The 22173-nt window shown below is 44.7% G+C and overlaps 1 protein-coding gene across 6 annotated transcripts in view; it reads left to right on the plus strand.

Moving 5' to 3' along the window:
* The window catches only part of TCF7L2 (transcription factor 7 like 2), a 188399-nt gene that overhangs the window by 149893 nt on the left and 16333 nt on the right, over nucleotides 1-22173 (plus strand). For all 6 annotated transcript variants that reach the window (XM_063102519.1, XM_063102520.1, XM_063102524.1 and 3 more), the window contains 3 exons: nucleotides 14720-14852; nucleotides 17223-17325; nucleotides 19298-19384. In XM_063102519.1, coding sequence (XP_062958589.1) covers nucleotides 14720-14852; nucleotides 17223-17325; nucleotides 19298-19384 — 323 coding nt within the window. The remainder of the gene's footprint in view (nucleotides 1-14719; nucleotides 14853-17222; nucleotides 17326-19297; nucleotides 19385-22173) is intronic.

Raw genomic sequence — 22173 nt, forward strand, 5'->3', positions numbered from 1 at the left:
TAAAAAATTTGACACCTCTGATGCAGTTTCTTTGAGTGAAATTTCTACAAAGTTGCAACAAAAAAAGCATAGCATGGTAAGTCAGCACATTCTTGATTTTGTTTAATCTTTTTGATCTTTTCAATTATCGCTATTTGAAGATCAATAGTCATTTTTTCCTACAACGCTTAGAAGATGCGCAGCGGTGGTTTAATATGTGTTAGGACCGTTTGCTTTAAAGGAACACATCCACAAGTTTCGGTGGGTTTTTTTTTTTTTTTTTTTTAAGTTAGTCCTAAAATGTTATACAGTAAATTGTTCTGAATTCTTTTCCATATGGGTGTTTTTTTTTTTTAATGGTCTTTTTTTTTTTTTTGTATTTCTCCTATGCCCCCCAAAGAATCCCGCAAGATAATTAAGCTCTGGGTGTTGTCACGAATTTTGAGGGTACTTTCAGCTGGCAGAAAACTTAGGAGTGGAGTGGTCCTCCAACTTTATCTAAATCCAGCTCGTTTCCTCCCCTGCCTTCTCTGAATGGCATCCGATGGATATTAAAGCTGAATTTCACTGGAGAACTGTACAGCATGACTTTCACCAACTTAGGTGAACTTCTTTGGACTATTGCAATTGCCTTTATGTTTGCCAAGTCGGCAAACAAAATATCAGGCTTTGTTCTTTCGATTGAATGCGGGGGGGGGGGGGGAGTTAAGAAAGCCCTGCCTTTTTTTTTTTTTTTTTTAACGCCCCCTCCCTCTCTCGGGGGGTGGGTTGTTGTGGAATCGGGGGAGATCCCGGTTGTCGTGCTCTTCCCTACCCAGCGAGGCGGTCCTGTGAATGGAAGCGCGCGAGCCCGTTGTCTGGCGGCGCTGCTGGGGTGCGCGGCTGGGCTGCAGGGCGGGTGCTGCCCTCCAGTGGAGCCCGCGGCCGGCGCGGGCCCCGGCGGCCATCGGGCGCGCGGCAGCATGCCCGCGAACCGGCGGCGGGGAGGACAGCGCCGCGACCCGCTCTAGATGGTAAGGGACCCTCGCCGGCCGGCCGGCGGTGGTGCGGTGGCCGGCCCGCCGCCTCCCCGCGAGCCTGCCCTGCCGCGCCTGTCCAGTGCCCTTGCATGCTCCTGGTCGCTGTCACTTTGCAGCAACTTTAAGATGGATGCACTTTGACTGGTAAGGTGCCCGGTGGATGCAGTAAAAATTTTTTTTTTTTGGTCGTCCTTTAAAAAAAAAAACAAAAAACGAAAAAAGGAAATTGACAGTACCTTTTCATCCCAAACTTTAGCCCGTGACAGTAGAAACATGCTTTATTTTTACTAACTTAGAAGTGCATGTCTTGGGGAAGGGGGGTTGTTTGTTTTAACCCACCGAGTTAAAGCCACAAATGCTCCACCCTCCTGGCTTCCCTCCTGCCCATTCCCAAGTATTTTCGCAAAGAATCCGCATTTTTCTACTGTGCATATGTATATATTCTTCCCCTGCCTCCCATCTTGATCCCCTTTTTAAAAAACAAAAAACAAAAACTAAACTGAACTACACTAAACTTTGCTGATGTTGCTGAGAGGACCGCGGGATGTGGTGGGCAGCTCCCTTCCTTGATTTCTCGTCCTCATGCTAGAAGGAAGGGACGCTCTCGGGTGTTTTCGATTTGGGGAAGTGTTTTCTGGGTTTGTTTTTGTTTTTTTTTTAATCTCACAGAACTTTGCAGCACTCCATCACCTTTTGATATTTTTATGGAAATGTTCTCCGCGTGGGTGTCCTTCTGACAAGTTGGGGCGCTCTGGGGACGCACTGGGAACACTGCGATGGGATAGCAAATACCCAGAAAGAGTTTCTTAGGAGGTTTCAGTTTGAAGAAATTCAAGAGATTTCTCTTTTCTTTTTGAGGAGGAGGAGGTCTGTCTAGAATGTGTTGGCTCATCTTGCTGTTTCCACTTTCCTTGTCTTTTGAGAAAGCCAGAAAATAAAATCCTGGCCAAAGTTGCCGTCCTGTTTGCTGCACTTTATAACTTATTGTGGCTCAGTGATTGGGAGCTGTCCATCAGCGGGCAGAGAACTTGCAGTTTACTTAAGAAATTGCATGTGCGACAAAGGCAGCTGCCAGGAGTGTGGTGGTCCGCGTGAATAGAGGGAGGGAAGGCAATTAGGGGTCTGTGTGGTTGGGGCTTTTTACTTGTCAAACTGGACGCTCATTGCTTTTGTTATTGCCATGTAAAGGGAAATGGCAGGGTTTTGTTTTGGTATTAAGGGCCTTAACGATTGCTGCCTGACACTTACACAGGAAGGCCAGATAAGTCCAGAAACAGGGGTCACGGAGCAGTATTTTTAAAAAAAGAAGAAAATGAAGAATTCCTACTTTTTTGTTATCTTTAAGCCCTGCCAGCCCTTGTTTTTGTTTGATGGGGGTGGGGGCAGCCGTGTATTAACAGATCGCTTAAAGACCTACGTCATGAAAAACAATCCTGTGGGTTTGGAGATAAACAGATGGGCAATCAGTTCAGTAAATTAAAAACATCTCCTCTATGTTAGGTGTCCTGCCGCCAGAAGAAACCAAATCTTGCCACTGGTCTTGCTTTCCAGCAAGACAGGTCCAGAATCTCATGTGGCAGCAGCAGCAGGGTGTTTTCTCACCTGCGTGCAAATCTGCAAATCGGAGTTGTGTGTTTGCTTTTGAAGAGGGTGAAACGATTTAACACTTGAGGTGGGAAAGGACCGGAAAGGTGCGCTGGATGGGTTTTGTCCTCTACAACTTTTTCCTGTCTTTAATCCCTCCTTGAGCTGCCAGCCTTCCACACACCGCCCCCCTCCCTCCTGTAAAAGAGGACAGTTTCAGGCCTCTGATGTCTGAGGGCCTCAGCTCAAATTAAGTTAAGCCACACAAATGCACCCAGCCCTGGATCATCCTGTAAGAGCCTCAGGAAAAGTCAGTCGGATCCGTGGGATTCAGCGATAGCCTTTGCACCCCTCCCACCAGCCTCGCCCCGCTTTCTGGGGACAGCTCACAAGACTCAACCGTCAAAAAAGCGAGTTAGCCTTCTGACTATCGGAATGCTAGCGAACACGGGAAGCTTAGTTTCTTCTGCTTCCAGAGAGGTCAGTTGAAGATCTTTTAGGAACAGTGTGTTACTCTGGAAGGAAGAGAGGGTGTGTACGCGTGGCAGGCAAGGCCCTGCAAAGTGTCACTTCCGTGTCACTGTGACAAGAAAATATACTTTCCTCCTCCCTCCCCCTCTCCCATCGCAGCGCTCTCCCTAAGAAATTTGTTTTGAGGGATTTGACAATCTTGCAGATAAAGTGCCTGCCTCCTGCACTCGGTTGATCATTTTCCCTCATGGCCGACCGTAATTTCTTTGCTACTCTTAGCGGCAGCTCTGTCCCTGCTGCCCAAGGTAACGGGTGAGGGAGGGGGACTTTTCTTAGGTGCCCTGAGCTGGTTGGGAAAATGGGCCTTCCCCCTTCCTTCATGGATTCTGAAGTGGTTCAGATTAGAAACTAGAAGGAGTTTTTTAATTTAAAAAAAAAAAAAATCGCATTTAGTCTGCAACCAGCTGAACTAGATTAGATTATTAGTGTTTTAAAAAATTTTTATTAAAAAAAATTTTTTTTTAGGGATGGGTATGCAGGGGGAAGAATTGACAAAATAATTGTAGGCAACATGAGTGAGAACTTTGAGCATTTTGAGTGTACCAGGCCAGAAATCTGGAGCCATCTCGATCTTTTAAGATGCTTTTTTTCAGCTCTTTAAGTGAAAGGTATAAAGGGAGGGGAAGCTGGGAGGAAAAAGAAAAGTGAGAAAAGCAGTAAGGGAGGAGGAAAAAAAGCTGGCCCAGTCCCATCTTGAAGGTACAGAGAAAGTTTTTTTAGAGGTGGAGAGAAGGAAAACCAAAGCTGTTATGTACCCTAGGGATACAATTTTAGTGGGAATGGAAGATTTGAGTGGTAAGGGAGGCACAGTGGCCTCCGGGGTCTCTCTCTTCCAGCAGTTGGGCGGTTGGCACCTCAATTTGAATTGCTGGGTGAGTAGTGGGGTGTGTGTGTGTATGTGTGTGTGTGTGTGTATGTGTGTGTGTGTGTGTTCGTGTCTGTGCTTATTATGGTCATGATCATTAAACCTGTCTTTTTTTGTTGTTTTTAAAAATTCAGCTGGTGGGAAAGAAAAAAACAAAATGAGAATAAATGATCAATTCAAGTTATGCCCTTTCTCTAAGTACTTTTCACAGCAGTTTTGGGGGGAGGGGGGGAAAGGGTTAAAAAAAAAAAGATGGGGAGGAGAGAAAATCTGACTTCCATCACAATCTTCACAGTTCTATACAGGCAATGCAGACCCGGCTCCCCAAGTACGGGTGAGCAGGAATCTGGGATGGGTGGTGGGGTTTGGGATTTCTTCTAATGAATAATTTTTTTCTTCACCCACCAGGGTGGGCTCCGTGAGAAGAGAGAGAAGGAAAAATGACGTTGCCTCTTAGAGGAGCTTACTTTTGAAGCTTGAAACCTTTTTGAGCCATCAGGCTTTTACAGTAGTAGGGCTTGTGTAAACTGTGTATTTTGGTTTCATATTTAATGCTAACTTTCTGTTGCTCTGTCTTTAGTTGTATTTATTTTCAATCTCTAGATTTAGATGTTGACCTTTTAGGACTATGTGGTGTTGCGTGTGATGTTTGTATTTTCTAAACTTAATATAAAATATGTTTTGGAAACCTGAGCAAGAAACTGTTGACAGCTCATTGTGTTGTTAATGATTAGGAAGAGGGCCCTTTTGCAGTACACATTTTGGGTTTAGGATACATTCATTATACTCCATTAAATTGCTGGGTCAAATCTTTTGCCACAACCAGTCCGGGCATTCTTTTGAATTTGGAGGCAATTCCTTAATTATCTTTATTATTCCTTTTATTATTTTTGTGGTTGTTGAATGGCCAAACAGAAACATTTGCACTGGTCCTTCAGCTCCTGGATCTAATTTTTTGGGGAAAGGAAATGAAATATATATAGACTGTAAGGATCCTTATGTTTTCAAAACCATGAATTTTAAATACTATACATCGTATTAAAACACAAAGTGGTTGATAGTTCTTTAGTTGAGTGTAAAGGGACAACTGCTGTAGGTCTTGGCTTTCCTTTGCAGTTGTGTGCAACTTTCTAGTTCAATCTAAGATTGTGTAAACTATCACAAGTTGTGGGGAAGAGCGTGCAAGCTGGTGTGGCAGAATGTGTAAGTTGTGTTGCTGCAAATTTCATACCCAGTGCAGTCTCCCATTTTGGGCATTCCCAGAAGGTTCCAGACCCTTGTTTACTCAAATTACTTGGTTACTTGATAGCGGTCCTGCTGCTTTGGTGAGAGTAAACCTCCATTCTTGATGTCTTTTGTGAGAAGAGAGTTGCTTTGGAAGGGTAAATTCTTGACTCCAATGATACAGATATTGTGATCTTTGTATTACCACAACAAGCTGCTACATCGGCGTTTTCTGGAAGCAATAGAGCCTGCAACCTTGTATTCTTAGGAAAACCTCCCCTTTGTGGTTTGGGGATGATAGGGGGCCTGACTGAGCTATGTAATGGAATTCTTTCCCTCTGCAGTATTTTGGAATGTGATGAAATCCTGACATGCCCTCCAGATTACATACTTTTGCACACATGTGAGGACTTTTTAAAAAATTGAACTTTGCCTGGGTCATTGCCTTGTTACTTTAAACTTCCAGCTGATCAGCTTATTATCAGAGGGCCCCATGCAACTCTGTGTGCATTTTCAGGTGTATCTTTTATTGAGGCTGTGGATGCCTTTTCAAGAATGCCCATATTTGGGACACTAACAAGGCAAAATAGAGCGGAACAATGTAGTTCTGCAATTGTGTTGCTCTTCCTTTCAGTCTGTCTCTGCTGAATTCTTGCTGAATCCCAGGGTTTGGGTATTTGCGTTTTTTTTTTGCCATGTGAATGAAAAACGTTCATTTCTCTCCTCTGTTTACCTGCTCTTTTTTAGGGAGAAAATTTACCTGATCTCTGCAGGAAATAGCTGTTTTTGAGCTTTTATCAGACTCTGTGGAACAAGCATGAGTCTTAAATACAATGTAAGATTTGAAAGTTAGACACAGGGTATACATGAAAAACAAAAGACATTGTTATGCAGCTGTTCCTTATAAATAAATTAGGTGCATCAGGTTTTGTTCACTACCTCTTTCTTGAACTCCCCAGGATGTGATAACCATTACACACTTAAAATTTATTCTAAATCAAAATTGGTGATTTCCTTTCCATTATATTTCGGAATCCTTGGATTTGGGGTTGTTGTGTTTGGGGATGGTGTTGGCCTGCAAACCATTATTATTTTTTAAAAGTTGTTTTGGATCTGAGCTTTTGGATTTCTTCATTTTGAATAGGTTAGATTTATTCCTGGTTCTGTGTTGCAGATCTGCTCTCTTGGAAACAGCTGTACCCTCTTACCCCATTCCCAGACATTCTCTGCAAATTCGGACACTTAACAAGATTGATCATGCTAACACCGATCATTTAAGACCCAAGTAGTAGAGATACATTTGGCGGGAAGATGGAAGTTGCAAATTCCTGGGAAATTACTTAGGGGTGAAGTAGCTGGTTCTTCATCTCTGAGACCTGGTGGGGGATTAGGACAGAGGTCCCCGTTGTGCCTGTCACACCCCCTCACTGACCTCCACGCTGAGAATTTGGTGGTGTTATGGCCTGCTCCTGGACGGAGGCAGGCAAGAAGAAAACCCTGGAATCTTGCTGGTCAGGGGCGAGCCTGGACCGGGTGGGCCAAGATGTAAGCTCGCAAGTGTTTTAAAGGTTAGTTGGGGGAGGCACAATGGGATGCTTTCTTTTTATTGGAAAATAAATGAGAATGAGTGGAAATAAATTATGTTTAATGAACTTAACTGGAAGTAATTGTTCAAGAGCCTGTGAACGCACAACTTTGCTGGGGCGGGTCTTGGCCGTGGTTTTCACAGAGCCAAGCAGCTGGAGCACATCTTTATTTTCCAGGTTTGAAATGTTCCCCTTCTGGTGCCCACTTCCTACCCCAACACCTCCAGCCCCCACTCCCACCCCTCCCCTCCTCCTTTTTGAGGATTAAGAAAAAGTCATTAAGAAGAGCTGCATTTGGCCCTCTAGACCCTCAATGCTTGGCAGTCTGCTTGGTGTGTTACCAGCTGGGTGGTTATAGGATAGAAGCCTCCTCCCGCTTCCCCCAACCCTCCAAAAAAACCACAAAGGCCAAGGACTTAAGATGGTTTGAGTTAGTTCCGTGTATATGCGTGTGTGTGAGAATTTGGATGAAAACTGACTGCACATTTATCCTCTCCCTGCCTGCCCCGTTCAATCATTTCACTGCGAGAAGAATTTTAATGCCCGTTCTGCGTCCATGAGAAACTATGAGTTGGCAGAATTTTGCAGATGGGAAAGAGAATCTTCTCTCTTCCTCCTCTTGCTGTCTAAATGTTTTTGATTCCAAAGAGGGAGAGAGGGGAAAAAAAGTCAGCCATTGATAATTTTCAAAACAAATAAGCAGCACCCTTCATGTCAGGCTCTCGGGGGTTATAGAAGCTCTAACTGTGCAGTCTGGTGGATCCGGATGGTCCACACAGCCCAGCCAGGTGAGGCAGGCTCTGTGCCCTAGCTGCAGGGTGGATGTATCGCTTCTGCATCTCACAGGCAGATCTCTTTTCTCTTATCACCTCGTTTCTCCACTCAAACTCAAACCCCATGAAACCTTCTCTCTTTTATTTATTATTTTCAACAGGCAGTGCTGTAGCTATCAATAGAAGTCCTGTCTAGGGAAACATTGCACCATTAGCTGGGGATAAGGCCAGAAAGGAGAAACATTCAACTATGGAAGGACCCTGGCCACTGCTCTTAGTGGGTCCTGGCTGGTTGGGAGTGGCAAGAGACAGGTTAAAATGTCCTGAAGAATCCCATTTGGAACCAAGAGAGGAAGTCCCACCTCTGTGTATGGAAGAGGTTCACAGGATGCAAAAATGAGATCTTCTGATAAGTTGGGATGTGCCGAGCATGCAGGCCTGGGTCCAGGTTGCTCTGGGTGTGTCTCCTGGTGGTCATTCCATCGCTGAAGTAGTTGCTGATTATTGGGGTAATAGGTCATTGGGCCAGGAGTTACCTTAGCTGACCATTCTACCAGCCTCTTGTTCATAGCCTGAAATGAAATGGGACTAGTTGAGTCACCAAAGGGTTGTTGATGAATAAGAAACAGCCCCTCCTTCATTTCATCCCCAACCCCTCCTCTTCATTAGCTCTCTACGGCTCCAGTGACGTGAAGCATCTATTAACATTTTACTAGTTGCCATTGGCCTCAGTGCAGCCATGGTAAACAGCATCTGGAAAAAATGCATGGAGATGAACTATAAACCCATTTTTATGTGGACCCAGAGTGAATAGTGTCCCTTCCTGATGCCGATTTCAGCCCCTGGGAGGGCTGGCAATTTAAGGCCACTTGAAGACCTTCCATATCTTCCCTGAGGAGGGGGAAAGGCTGACAAATGCTCCTCTGTGCTGCTTTTGTTTCATTGTGCTGGGCTCCTAAAGGCACTTTCTGGCCCCATTTTTCATCTGCAGAAAGGGAGAGCAATAGGGGAGTATTGAAGAGGAGAGCTGAGCAGAGACCAGGGCTAGCAATGGCTCTATTTGTTTTCAGTGTCTGCTGATTAATAGGTTGCAGAGGTGAATGGCAAGCTTTCATTGCCTTTAAGTCGCCCACAGTCATAGACGGTTGAGGGCTCGGGGTTAGAGGGGGGCTGGCAGAGGGATCCAGAAGTGCCTTAATCAATCTTTCACTTGCCAAGTTCCAAATTATGAGCAGCGTTTGGAAGGGTGTGTGGGCACTTGGCGATCAGGGTGGCATGGCCAAGTTGCAGAACACTATACTTAAGGGTTCTTGAAAGGTCAGAGGTCAGCCACAGGGGAGCCCCCTTTCTACTCCCCCCACTGTAGTTCCATGAATACTTCGGGTGGAAAGGCTTTGTGTGCTTTGAGGGCTGTTAAAGGACCTTTCTTTATAATTTAACTATTCAATGCTCAAAACCCTTAGAGCTTATGGAACAGAACAGAGGCAGGCTTTGCTTTGGGAAATAGCAATTTCTCCAGGTAGAAAGCTTAAAGCCCTAATGGTTTAAGGTCCTATGAGGATTTGGTTTCCTTTTTAATAGACATTGTTTACTTCATTTAATGGGCTTAGTTTTTTAGCTGACTTTTTTTTTTTTTTTTTTTTTTTTTTTTTAGTTTCTTGTGACCCAGAACGGACCACATATAGTGTTTTTATCATCAGAATCCTGCTGGGCCCTGATGTTTGCATTTAAGAAGCAGAAACATCCTATTAAATGTCTTCCCCCCAGCCCCAGTCCCATAATCAGCCAAATGCTGTTAAAAAAAAAAAAAATCCCTGCTAAAATTACTCAGTGCACTGTGGAAAGGGTATGCCTGGCTGAGTCAGCGAGCCCTGAGCTGTTCCTAATTTTGGGTTTGGGAGCATTGTTTGCTGAAACCAGTCTAGGCTGCAGTGACTGGTAGGTGGGAGTTTGAGGACTGATTCCCACTGAGCCCTGAAGCATCTGTGTCCAGCTGGGAAGGTTGGGCCAGGCTGATCCCATTGGGTGTATCTCACCACGTCAACTTGGCAATTAACCCCATCCCAGTAATGGGAGTGTCTGCAGACGTCACTGAGGTAGCTACAAGTACGAGAGTGGGGAGGTAAGGTCTGGCAGGTGAGCCTTCAAGGCTTCGAAATGCCACTGTCCCAAGGCATGTGACCTGGGGAAAATGTCTTCCTCTACTGGGTGGAACTAATAACAGATGCTGACTACTTCGTAAGTTTGCTGTGAAGAGTTAATAGAATAAAGTATGTCACACACTCAGCACAGAGGCTGGTAGTGACCAAGGCTCCGTTAAATGGTGGCAGCTCTGAACTGTGCTGGTGTTGCTTATAATGCTCCAGGTGTAGCAGTTGGTCAGTCCTTGTCCCACCCTCAGATCACTTAGACAAGGGGTTCTTAGGGGCTTCACAGGTAAGTTTCAGGTGCTGATGATGGGCAACTTTGGCATAATAGTTTAGGAACTATGTGGAATATTGTAGGAATGTTTGCTGTTTTTGTGGCTTAAAGATTCATAGTTTCATCATATTCTCAAGGGGTTAAATACAGTAACGTAGGCTCTTCACAGCGTAGCTTCCCTTGACCATCACCGGTACGACCTTGAACATTAATTGGTTGTGACTGGTGGTAGTGATTTTGTACCCCACATAGTTGTGAAGAGATATTTAGAAGACAATAACTACATTAGTTTCTAAAAGGAACCTGGGTTTATGCTGCAGTTGTTTGCCTGAATATTGGACTCTATATAAAAAGATAAAAGGGATAGGGAATAAATATTGCAGGCTATTTAACTCACCAACAATCCTGGCATAGATTCTTGCTTTAACTTAGTTGCCATGGATGCTTTTCTGGAAGGTTGTCTATTTCCCTACCCAACAGTTACTTTTTACAACTGAATTTTCTTATGGTGGTACAGTTTTGAACACAATTCCTAAAGACCTCTTTAAAGAAGTGGGAGCTGTAAAAGAGAAGGGGAAAGTCTAACGGACATCTTTCTATTTGGATTTTTTCACTTATATCCGCTCTTACTTAAAGTCCCTCACCCTGATTCTGGAAGGACCTAGGTCATCTCCAACTTATCTTTTTTTAAGTTTCAGCTCCTCTGTAGCGATCTTATTCATTGGCATATTTAAGTGATAATTTTTTCTCACAAGAGGTATCAAAATGTATTTTTTAATGACGTAGGGCATTTTAAAGAAGGGTGTGTGCCTGCGGAAAGGTGGCTACAAATCATTCCCACACTTGTCCCATAAGGAACATTCTTACCATTGAAATAAGGAGTGAAATCTGTGGCTGTGTTTTTCCCTCTGTAATTTAATTAAAGGAGACTAGAGGGGTAGCTAATTTCATCACCATTAATATCTATAGACTGCATATATTTTTCAAAGCTGCTTTGGATTGCACATTCAGCTATGTGCCAGGCACTGTGCTAAGCACTTTGCATAAGTGATATCATTCAGTTTTTATAGCAACACTATGAGGTACAGAGACAGAAACAAAGTCCTAAAAGAGGTCACACAGACAGATGGGTGGAGTAGAATTTATACCTGGGTCTTCCTTGAACTCACAATCCTCACTCTTGGTCACTGTGTGCGATGCCAGTGGCCTCTCAAACCGTTTTAAAGCCACTGTTTAGCTGAGATGGTGTCTGTAAGGATTTTGGACCGGATGGTTTCTGAAGGAGCGCCCAGCTCTGTTCCATGATTCTTAGTGGACTACATTTAAAGAGCACAGCCATTTACTTGAAATGAATTTTGATGGGCTTTATCCTGTTGTAATGCTTAACAGTCGCAATTTGGTGGTTCCTTTGCAGTTTATGGAGATTGTGCTCACCACTCCACAGAGGGGCATTACAGGGGACACAAAGTTCTAGAAGACACAGTCCTTGTACTTAAGGAACTTAGGTGTAGTGGGACCAAGAAGGCGCATACCCAACCCCAGCAATGGGTATAATGTGATGTAGAAAAGACTGTGGGGTCCTGAGGCTGGAGGGACATAGGCATTTGCAAGAAGAAAATCCTCCCATCATAGAAGGAATCCAGGTATAGGCAAGTTGGATAAGGTAGCAATTAGACCCTGGCTTTAGTAGGTTTGACTGAAAAGTTCCCCTTCTTGCTTGGGAACCAGCCAACTTCAACAGACAGGCGTTGGTGCACTTTTATAGGGACCTGCCTGGCATGCAGTCAAGATCAGAAGGGAGGGCCATGTTTTAGGAAGGCTCCCATTTTTTCCCCTAAAGCCAGGCAGCACCTAAAACTTCTAATCCCATTCTACCCCCAGTACCCCCATGTTACAGAGTTTTGACTGAACAGGAAAAACTACGTGGCTAGGCTCAGGTGTGTGAAATGATACAGGGTGTTGGCAGTCAGAACAGGGCCCCAACTTTTGTTGGAATTGCCTTTATACACGTATCTAAGAAGAGGGAGAATTAATTTTTAAATCCCACACCCAGTGAACTTCATCCTTTGCTGTACAAGTAGAGAAAGAGAGTTTCCCCTGCATTTCCTGTGAGTGCTTGGAAAAATAGCTGTGAGATTTGTGCTTCTGTACTGCAGTCAGAACCATGTCATCAGGCAACTTCTCTCTAACAATAAAAAATAACATTAACAATAAATCACCATAATCACTAATCAGCTTAGCAGGTGCTAGTTTCTGTGCTAAGCCCTTCCTTTCCTTGGGTTTTCTAAGACCTGGGACTTGATATAAGCTTAGAACTCATGTTCTTAACCTCTGTGCCTGTCTGTGCCCATGTGGTTCTCGGGTCTGAGATTCTGACTCTTGGCTGAACAGAAGAACCACCCATGGCGCTCAACAGGCAGACCCAAGATGCTGGGTCTTGAGTCCAGACCTACTGAATTGAGTCCCTACTGAGGCATTTCCTGATGGGGGATCTGAATTTGTGTTAAGCAACCCAAGAGACGTTTGACTCAGCCATGGTTGAGAACTGCTCGTTTTGATGCCCGTTGTCAGGGCTTTCTACTCCCATGATGGACTGATATGTTCTCTACCTTCCATGGCTCATGGCGGTCCCACTCGCATGGCATTTGCTTGGTCCTTCTACCCCCAAGTGACATCTTCCCTTCTCCTGTTGGTCCCACTGCTTTTCCACACTACTTTAAACTGCCTGGGACTGGTCTGCTTTCTTTCATGTCGGTGGGTGTCTATCTTTTCAACCAAATAGAAAACTTCTGGAAGGCAGCAACAATCATTTTCCTTTCCTCCCAATCAATGGTCTCTACTCTTTCTATGTCTGTTCGTCTCTTTCTCTCCCTCCCTCTCTTTTTCTCTTTTCCCTCTCCACGCCAGCACAGTGGGAGCCTATTTGTTGGTTATTTCTCAGGTTGTCCTAAACAGAAATGTTCCCCTAAAGGAAACCCCAGTACACATGGGCAAGGTGCGGCCCTGGCACCTCCTTTCCCCTGTTGGCTCCGTCTTGCCCAGACGTTCAAGGCTGCTGGCTCTAAGGAGGTGTTACTGGTTTCCAAAACTCCCTCTCCTTTGGTGGCTTTTAGCTTAATTGCTTTGATTGCAAAATGGTAACTCACAACACAAGGCTCCCATGGGCAACTAGCTAGCCTTTTTCTCCGAAAGAGTCCAGTTGTTATAAAAATCGGTAAACCAGGCTGTCAGAAGTATTGACTTTTTTTCCTATAGTTTTTTCTGGAGCATCTAGGATGGCCATATTTTTCTTTCCAAACATACTGATGAAAAAGTTAGAAGCGCTTTTTAAAGGTGCCTTTCCCATAATTAACTGTAGCAAGAAATGCTCTTATATCCTTCCTCGCCCACTTAAAGAAAAAAAAAAATGACAGGAAGAAAAACCGTAAAGAAACTAACTGCTCAGTGGTCCCTGAACTCAAGAGGCGCTAGTGGGCAGCACTAGACCCTTCCTTCTTTTCGTTTAATGCAGTTCCTTTTCCTTGATGTTAATGCAAGTTGTGCCTTCCTAAAAGTAATAAAAGGAAATGAAGACACGTTCTGAAATGAAACTTGACTCTAATCCATTCATCATCTAATACTAGCCTCTTTATCTACGCTGGTACCTAATCTGGTTAAATGTCCCTGTTGTAGGATTTTAGTGAAAATCCTCTATTGGGAATAGGGTTTTTTGCAATTGGATTACTCTCAGTAAATGGCCCAGTAGTTCGCTTGTTTCAGCTTAATTTTTTCTTTGTGATCTTTCTGGGCTAAGTTATAGCACAGCATAGTGCGGGGGAGGGGGCTGAGAGTGGGGCAGGGGAAAGAGAAGAGAATAATTTGGGAAAGCCTAGGCCATGGCAAATAGAAACACACTTAAAATGCTTTCCCCCTTGCTTCTCTCCACAGATCCACCCTTCCTAAACACAAAAGTGCCTGTACTTTGTTTTCTAGAACTGCCCATTTCTAAAATGCATACCTTTTATTAGCCCAATTCATCATCATCCAGTTAGTTTATTAGTGTTCCCTGATGACTTCCTAATGAATCGGGGCTGCTGTAATCTGCATAAAATATGCAGGTGCTTGCCAGGCAGTTTGGAGCTTTCTGGTAAAGTTCACACTCCCACCTCAGCCACGAGTGGGACTTTTTATCTGTGCTGTCTGTAAAAGATTGTGGCATGCCTGCTGTTTCTAAGGGCAGGGAGGGGTTAGGAGCCTCTGGGGGCGGTGGATAAGGAGGCTGAGTGAGGGGGATTTGGGTCCTGCCGAGTTTCTTGTAAATGAAGGTTCTCTTAGCCATTCCCCCGTGCAGCCTGCCTGCGTGCCTGCCTCCTAGAGGTCCCTCCCATGGGGTCCTGGGGTGGGAGATCCTCCCCACATGCAGGAACGCAGTAGGCCTGGGAGATTAAAGTCCCCACTTCCGACTCACCTGCCGGTGGGAAAAGTGCAAACTCTTGGGCTCCACGGTGGGGGATGATGGCGAAAGTGTTTTAAAAGCCAGGCTCAGTGGGGAGGTGAAAACTGGAGCAGACCAACCCAGAGAGCTGTCGTACAACTATGTTATTTTTAAACGATGGGGACGGGGGCGGTGGAATTGAATGCATCTTACAAAATCAAGGTGGGAGGGGGTTGTCAGGGGAGCCCACGGCCGTGCTCTGAAGTCTTGGGCCACTGGAGGTGGCTTGATGGTGTCTCTCTCTGTTCTCCTCCTCCTCACAGTCGAACAAAGTGCCAGTGGTGCAGCACCCTCACCATGTCCACCCCCTCACGCCTCTCATCACCTACAGCAACGAACACTTCACCCCGGGAAACCCACCTCCACACTTACCAGCCGACGTAGACCCCAAAACAGGTAGGCCGTGGGCTTGGCGCCAAGGCAGAGCGCTGGTCCTGGGGCCCCCGAGGCCCTGCCCAGGCCTCCGTGGGAAGCCCGGGGACGGGGTATGGGTGGGAACAGTAGTGGAGGGGCTCCTTTTCCTCTTCTGGGTGTTGAAAGGGAAGCTCTTTGGGGAAGCCCGGCCTGGTGAGGGAGTGATTTTCCTCTCCCTTTTGGAGAAGTCTATTTGTAGTGCTAAAGATCTCTTTAGAGCTCCTGGGACCCCTGAAGGGGCTGTCATGGGAACCTGGCTATGAGTGCCTCAGTATTTTTCAAGAGTGGCTTATTTATAACTCCAAGAGCCTCAAACAGACTTGGAAGCAATAATCATATTGGAGACTCTCATGGGCTCCTTCTTGCCTTCTTGGGAGGATAAGAGACCTAACAGCATGGCTCCCATAAGCCTTGATTGGTTCCCTTGGTGGCTAAGGGACTCCAGTGACTTGACATTGGCTTGTTGGTGCTGCCTCGAGACCGCATCACTGGGTTTCAAATTATCTTTGCTGATTTATTTGGGTTCTTCTCTCCTACAATAGCCTGGGTATTGTCAAGTCCATTTTACAGATGTGAATACAGAAGCCCAGATAGGTGTCCCCATTTCGTCATGGAACAACCAGTAGGGTTCTCAGGCAGAAGGCGCCACATTATCCATCAGCCTTTATACTGTCTTCTCTCTCTGTCACACTTGTTCATTGACTGCTTTTTTTTCCCAAAGGGGAGAGGGAGAGAAGGCAGGGTTCCTTGTGTCCCCACCTCCAACAAGATCTAAAACAGACAGGCCACCACGGCTCATGGTGGGGTGGTCTTGGGAGAACAGCTACGGCCAGGTTGTGGCTTTCAGGCTGGGCGGTGTGCTGGCTACGAGTCCCTCTCTCCAGCTAGTTAATGGAAGGATAGGTTACAAATGGCTGCTCTATGTCTCTCTGTCAAAGAGAGTTGGAGTCTGGCTGAGGGAAGCTACCTGGTTCGGCGGCCTTCGCTGCCCCTGAATGAAGCCACACATTTGCTGGGTTGTCCTGGCCTCTAAGCCCCCTTTGTGCTAGTGTGGACCCAGCCTGGCGCTCGGATGGCTGGAGGAGGCCACCAGCAGGCCGCGGGCCCTGCAAGTGGATGGCAGTGTCAGCGTCTCATTTAAATAATGGTAGTACAGGGAATAGCTTTTAAATGGTTATCGTAAAACATATGATTAACGTCTGTGGACTGTTTACTTTTTCTCTGCGAACATTCTTTCAAGTGTGCGAATGGCTCAGTGTAGGGTCCAAGCCCAGCTGATCCTGTTTGGTTTTTGTAATAGAGAGAAACCAATGGCTGCGTGAAAATGTCACCCAGGGAGACTTAATTTACAGATTAAAAGCTTCCTGAATGAATTTTTAAAAAATGAAATAGTTTTCATCCACGAACACGCAGCTCGTTCCATTCAATACTCTTGTTTTAATTCTGTGGTTTTGTGCATTTTGCTTCCCACATCAAGTGCGTGGATCATTTCCTCTTAGTCAAAATTGCTCCCAGCACTCTTGCTTTCTAAGAGTCAACTGCAGGGTGTGCTCCTGTGGAATTAGGAGGTGTGCGATGGTGCATGCCTTCAGAATTCACTCGTGTGTGTGCGCCTGGTGAAGGCTCTTGCCCCTGTGATAATTGGGGTACCCCATCAGCAGATGGGGCTGATTCCCACAGGTGGCTCTGTCCTCTAGTGAAAGAGACTCCAGCATTGAGTTTACCAGTCCTCCACATCTCCTGTCTGTTCAGTTCTCATTCTGCCTTGGATAAGATGTCAAGTGGCATTTGGGCAGTTTCTCCAGCTCATCTTCTAAGTGGAGGTGGAGACATTTAGAAGAGTTGCCTTGAGAGAAGGAAATGGTAACCTTTCAAAGGCACACAGCTCAAAAAGTGTGTTAGAAACCAGAGGAGTAACTCTGCTGCAGGTAAGTCATTAGAATGAAAAGGGGCAAAGCGACAAGTTGCTTAGGGAAAGGGAATTCATATCACCGGACCTGATCACCTACTGTGAGCCAAGTCCTTTAAATGTTGTGTTCTTTTCTTTTTAAACTTCAAATGATCACACCAATCACATAACGCAGAAGTACCCAAGGTGGTATTTTCTGAGTCTGTCCAAGCCTACCCAGTGTACCAAGCTGTCTAGAATGAGGTAAACTAATTTTTCAAACTAAGGCTGAAGGGAAATGAGACGAAACCTGCTAACAGTTATTGCATTCATAATCCAGAAGGAACCTCGTGCTAAGATTCCAGAAGAGATGTCTCTCTTCCATTTTTCCTCATTCTTACCCCCAGCAGTTGCTCCTTGGCTTCTCTCCCTCCTTTGACCTAAAATGCTGCTTCTTCTCTCAGGAATCCCACGGCCTCCACACCCTCCAGATATATCTCCGTATTACCCACTGTCTCCTGGCACCGTAGGACAAATCCCCCATCCGCTAGGATGGTTAGTACCACAGTAAGGAGTTCCATTTTTTAATTTTCTTTTTGTTTGTTATATGGGCATGCTTATTATTTTGTGTGTGTGTGTGTGTGTGTGTGTGTGTGTGTGTGTGCGCGCGCGCGTGCGCGCACCCGCGCCTGTTAGGAGACAGGGCTGGGGCTGGGCAGTGGGAGGGCATGGTGGGTGGCTGCTGAGATGTCCTGGAGGAATGCAGGCAGATCAGCATCCACTCAATGCAGTGTATAGGAAAAAGGTTATTGATACTTAGCATTCTGAACCCATGGTCCCCAAAGGCTCTGTGGACAGAAGTGCCCTGAGTATACTTTGGGAATTGCAGAAGGCTCCTGGAGCTCCTACCCCGTGAAGCTGATGACAGCTCTTCTGCGAATGACAACCCAAACTGGAGTTGTGTCATTGTGTTAAGTCCTTCCTTTCAGGTGCTGCGTATGTGGTGGCAATGGATTGGGAACAGACACAACCTATTTTTGGATCCAGGGGCGGGAATGGGGATTACTCTCTTACAACCCCAGTACCCCCGACCATCACCCCCAAGGTTGATGACAACAGTGGAAAGTTTTGACTGTTAAGAAGCTCCATGGTATTTAACCAGCATCTCTCTGAGATTGCTTGCACGTTGAATGCTTTCCCCAACTATGAACGGTGGGATATGGGGCAGCTGGTACCCCTCACTCTAGCATGTGGGGCCTTCCTGAGTGTCAGCCCTAGTCCCTGGCAGTGCCAGTGTTTTGAAACCAGAGTAGAAAGGCCTTTAATGTGTAGCATAAGGGTGTGTGTGTGTGTGTGTGTGTGTGTGTGTGTGTGTGTGTGTGTGTGTGTGTGTGTGTGTGTGTGTTTGTACTTGTGCATGAGCACGCATGTAATGTGTGTTTTGTGATTGTATGTTTCTGTGTATATATTCTTCCATGTTTACCAGTGATCTCTACTCTTTTGAAAACACAGGACAATGTGTTGAATGTTAAATGAAATAAATCCTGAAGAAACGCTCAAGTTTGGGCCTTTCATAGTATTAAAGAAGATAAAATTTTGGAATAGCTCACGCCCCAATTCTACCCTTATTTCTCTAGTTGAACAGGTTCTATGCAGTTTTTTAAAAAGCAGATTGTGTTCTGTAGTAGCTATTCCAAATACCAACCCTGGGTGTAGTTTGTTTCTTTGTCTTCTCCTTATTTTTGTTTGGGAGGGTGGACAAGACATGAGTTTGTAACCCATTTCTTCTTAAATAGATGGAGCCGTTCCTCCAATAGTTCTCCATCATTTGCCCCATTCAGATGATGGGGAGATATTTGAAGTCTAGATAAAAAGGAATAGCCAACTCAGACAACCCTCTGTCAGAAAAAGTTGTGTGTCTTTCATGAGGATGCTATTTTGCATGTTGCTGTATTTTTTAATTATTGTAATGAGGTGTGATTGTCTATTGGTTACCCACAATTCTTCTTGGGGACTCTCCCCCCCGGTAACTCTTGTCAACACTTGTTAATTTGACAAAAGGCTACAAATTAAGCTCTGTTAATTTAATGTTTTCTCACCGAGATCTAAATACCGAAAGAGGCCCAAAGCGCAACTGAAGTCCTTTGATTCACTGTACTTTATTTTGGTATAAATTTACATTCATTATTGTTTTCCTTTGGATGTGTAGCCCTCAATTAGTGTGATGGCTCCATTAAAGCAAGCGAGACTTCGCCTTTAATTATTACAACAAAACACCTAGTTTCAGCTTGGGGAGAGGGTCTCTATTGACATAAGCAGAGGTTATAAAATTTAATTAGCCATTCCTATCAGATTTATGGCATTCAAATTGTTCTGTGTTTCTTCCCTTTGATCCTTCCTGTACAATCCCCAAGATTTTTGTTCTGATCAAATGAGAATAAAGCTTACTTTGCAGTGAGAACTTTTCCCTTTTCCTCTTTTTCTTGTCCCCACCCCCACCCTCATTTCGAGTCTCTCACTTTGTACCCCTTCTTTGTAGGCAGGGTCAACCAGTGTACCCAATCACAACAGGAGGATTCAGACACCCTTACCCCACAGCTCTGACTGTCAACGCTTCCATGTCCAGGTGAGTTCCAAGAATCAGGGCCTTTAACCAAGGCCATGGGTGACTTCTCAGAAAGTTCTCTAGGTGGCTACCAGGCTACCCGGGGGACTGCAGTTATGTGTAATTCTAATAGTGTGGAGCTGATGTGGCATTAGGCTTTATTCCTAATAAATACTGAAAAATTGTCCTGAACTTCCAAGGTAAGTGATGTCTTCCTAGGTCAAATTTTTGAGTCAGTCAGTTGAGCAGTGTACTTAAGAAATTAAGGAGGCAGGAGGAAGCAGTTAGGACATGAGAGGTTTTGAAGGTGTCATTTCTCTGTTGTCCTATACTGAGTAAGAAAAAAGGGGGTGAAGGTAATTTTATTTTTATACAGAGAGTTTGGGAGAAGATTATTGGTCTTTTCAAAGTTCAAACTGATTCAGTGTCAACAAGAAAGCACCCTCTTCCCCCTCTAAAGTAGCAATGTCCAGTAGAAATATAATGCGAACCACATAGGGAATGTTAAATTTTCTAGTAGCCACATTTTAAAAAAGGTTTTTTAAAAAGAAAGGTGAAATTATTATTAATGATGTATTTTATTCAACCCTATATAGCCAAAATATCATTTCACCATGGTACGTATCACTGTACAACAACTATTAATGAGATTTTACATTCTTTTTCAAAGTACACGGTTTTTGCAGTGTGTTGTGTGTCTTACACTTAACAGCATATCTCAGTTTGTACTGGCCACATTTCAAGTGCTCAGTAGCCACATATGCCTGGTGGCTACCATACTGGCCTGTGCAACTGTAAATCTTTAAAAGTTTTTTAAAAAATGTGTGTATAAATTTATATGTATTTATATTTAAGCATATATACAACATACACACATATCCTCATGTTTTCCTTTTCCTTCCTCTAATTAATTCTGGCTAATTTTTCAGTGACTGCTAGTTTATTTACAAACTGGTTGGCAGCAGTATGTTTAAGTAGTCACTAATTGCCCCTAATGATAGTTTTATTTTCTGTTCATCTGATTTTCAGTCAAGTTAATTAAATCGGTGGAGGTTTAGACTTTCCTGATGGGCTGAAACAACTAATCCATTTTGATGATGGTGCATAATTAAATTAGCATGCATTACATGGCAAGGATGCTGTCCCCAGCCTGTTCTCCCCATCTCTGTGGCCAACATGGGCAGCCAAGACCAGAGAAAGGGTTGGAGAGACAGGCCAAGATGCTTCTTTTCTTACTTACAAAACAGTGATTTTGGTGGGGAGAGAGTAAGAATCACATTCGTTAAGGAAAACAAACTGTAGCATATCTAGCATTTATAATTATGCCATGATATCATATAATCATAAAGATCCACATCTCACGTGTGATATGTCATCTAAATTTCAAAATCCACACCCAGATTAGTTAGGCTGGAAAATGCTTGTGTGTTCTTTGGTCTATTGAGAAGAGGAAGGTTACACTCATTAAATAACGTCATCACAACCTCGCAAAGCATGGGAATGCATAGGGAGTCTCCCAGGAGGAGAGCTACTTCTGAATAGCTTGTAATCCACAGTGCACCCTCCCTCTGTCCCTGCATTTACATATTGCACCTGATCATTTTTTGTGTTTGTTTATTCGGTACATTCCAGAGGTTAAAAGCGGTGAAGTAATCGTAGGACAGGGATTGGGGTTAAGCTTATCGATTGAATTATCATTAGGAGGTTAGTCGATGATTTATAGGTGGGCAGGGGGGTGGGGGAAAGGAAGTGAACGGTGGGAAGAAAGGTTAGGGGCGCGGTGCAGGGAGAGGCGGCCGATTCCCCAGGTAGACCGTATGAAAGGTAGCTAGTTAAAAAGCGTATACAGCAAATTAAATACATTATTGTGGTAATGGGGCGACAGAAGTATAGGTCTATTATACTTATGGCAGTTATAGCAAATGTAGGCAGCTTGCCCTGTTCCAGAACAGCCTTTGATATTCATTCTATTCAGCAGCGGGGCCAGGACTTCTCAGAATTAAGTGATGGGTCATTATACTTTAAACACCATGGAGAAGCCTAGATTGGCAATTAAACAGCTCTTGCTGACACTCACTTGTGCCACCCTGTGACCCCCTTTAGATTGAGATGTTGGAGCTCCGGGCCCTCAGCCTGCTAAATTGGTGCAAGGCTCTTCTCCTGACGAGAGCGGGCTCTGAAATCTGCCGGCTTCAAAGGGAGCGAGATCATGTATAAACCATAATGTGGGTGCACCGTGGCTCACAAAAAATAAGGCAGGAAGAGATGAAATGTTACAAGTGCAAGGGGGAAAATGAGAGAATAATGACAAACCTAATGCAACTCAAAGCAGGATTGTTGCACAGGAAAATGCATCCTACTGCTTGTGCATAAAATCAAGGCCGGCAGATGACATCCAGTTAACAGAAACGTGTCAACAGTGAAGTAAAGTGAGAGTGAGTAAGAGAGAAGCCCCTGAGACAGCCAGAAACAAAAATTAGTTGTCCTTAACAAGTTAAGGTTCATCATTATATTCTGGCTTGGAGCCATGAAAGCAGACGGGGGGATATAATGAGCTGCTTAGAATTTTTAGGGTGTTTATTGCATTTCGTGAAATAGTTGTCTGCAGGAAGGAATTTCTTAAGCGGCATACGGCCCACATGCGCGTCACATGCAGCCTCTTTCTCTGCGTTTTCCGATATGGGAGTGTGTGTAGGTATGGGGACTCAGCACTGTGCATGCTTCACGGCTGCACTGGCCGCTTTCCCCACCCCAAAATGTACTCAGTTGTGGTGTCTTCCTGTGGTATTTGGTATATGTTCACACATGTA

This window comes from Cynocephalus volans, chromosome 7, assembly GCF_027409185.1.
Source record: "Cynocephalus volans isolate mCynVol1 chromosome 7, mCynVol1.pri, whole genome shotgun sequence".
Classification (NCBI taxonomy): domain Eukaryota; kingdom Metazoa; phylum Chordata; class Mammalia; order Dermoptera; family Cynocephalidae; genus Cynocephalus; species Cynocephalus volans.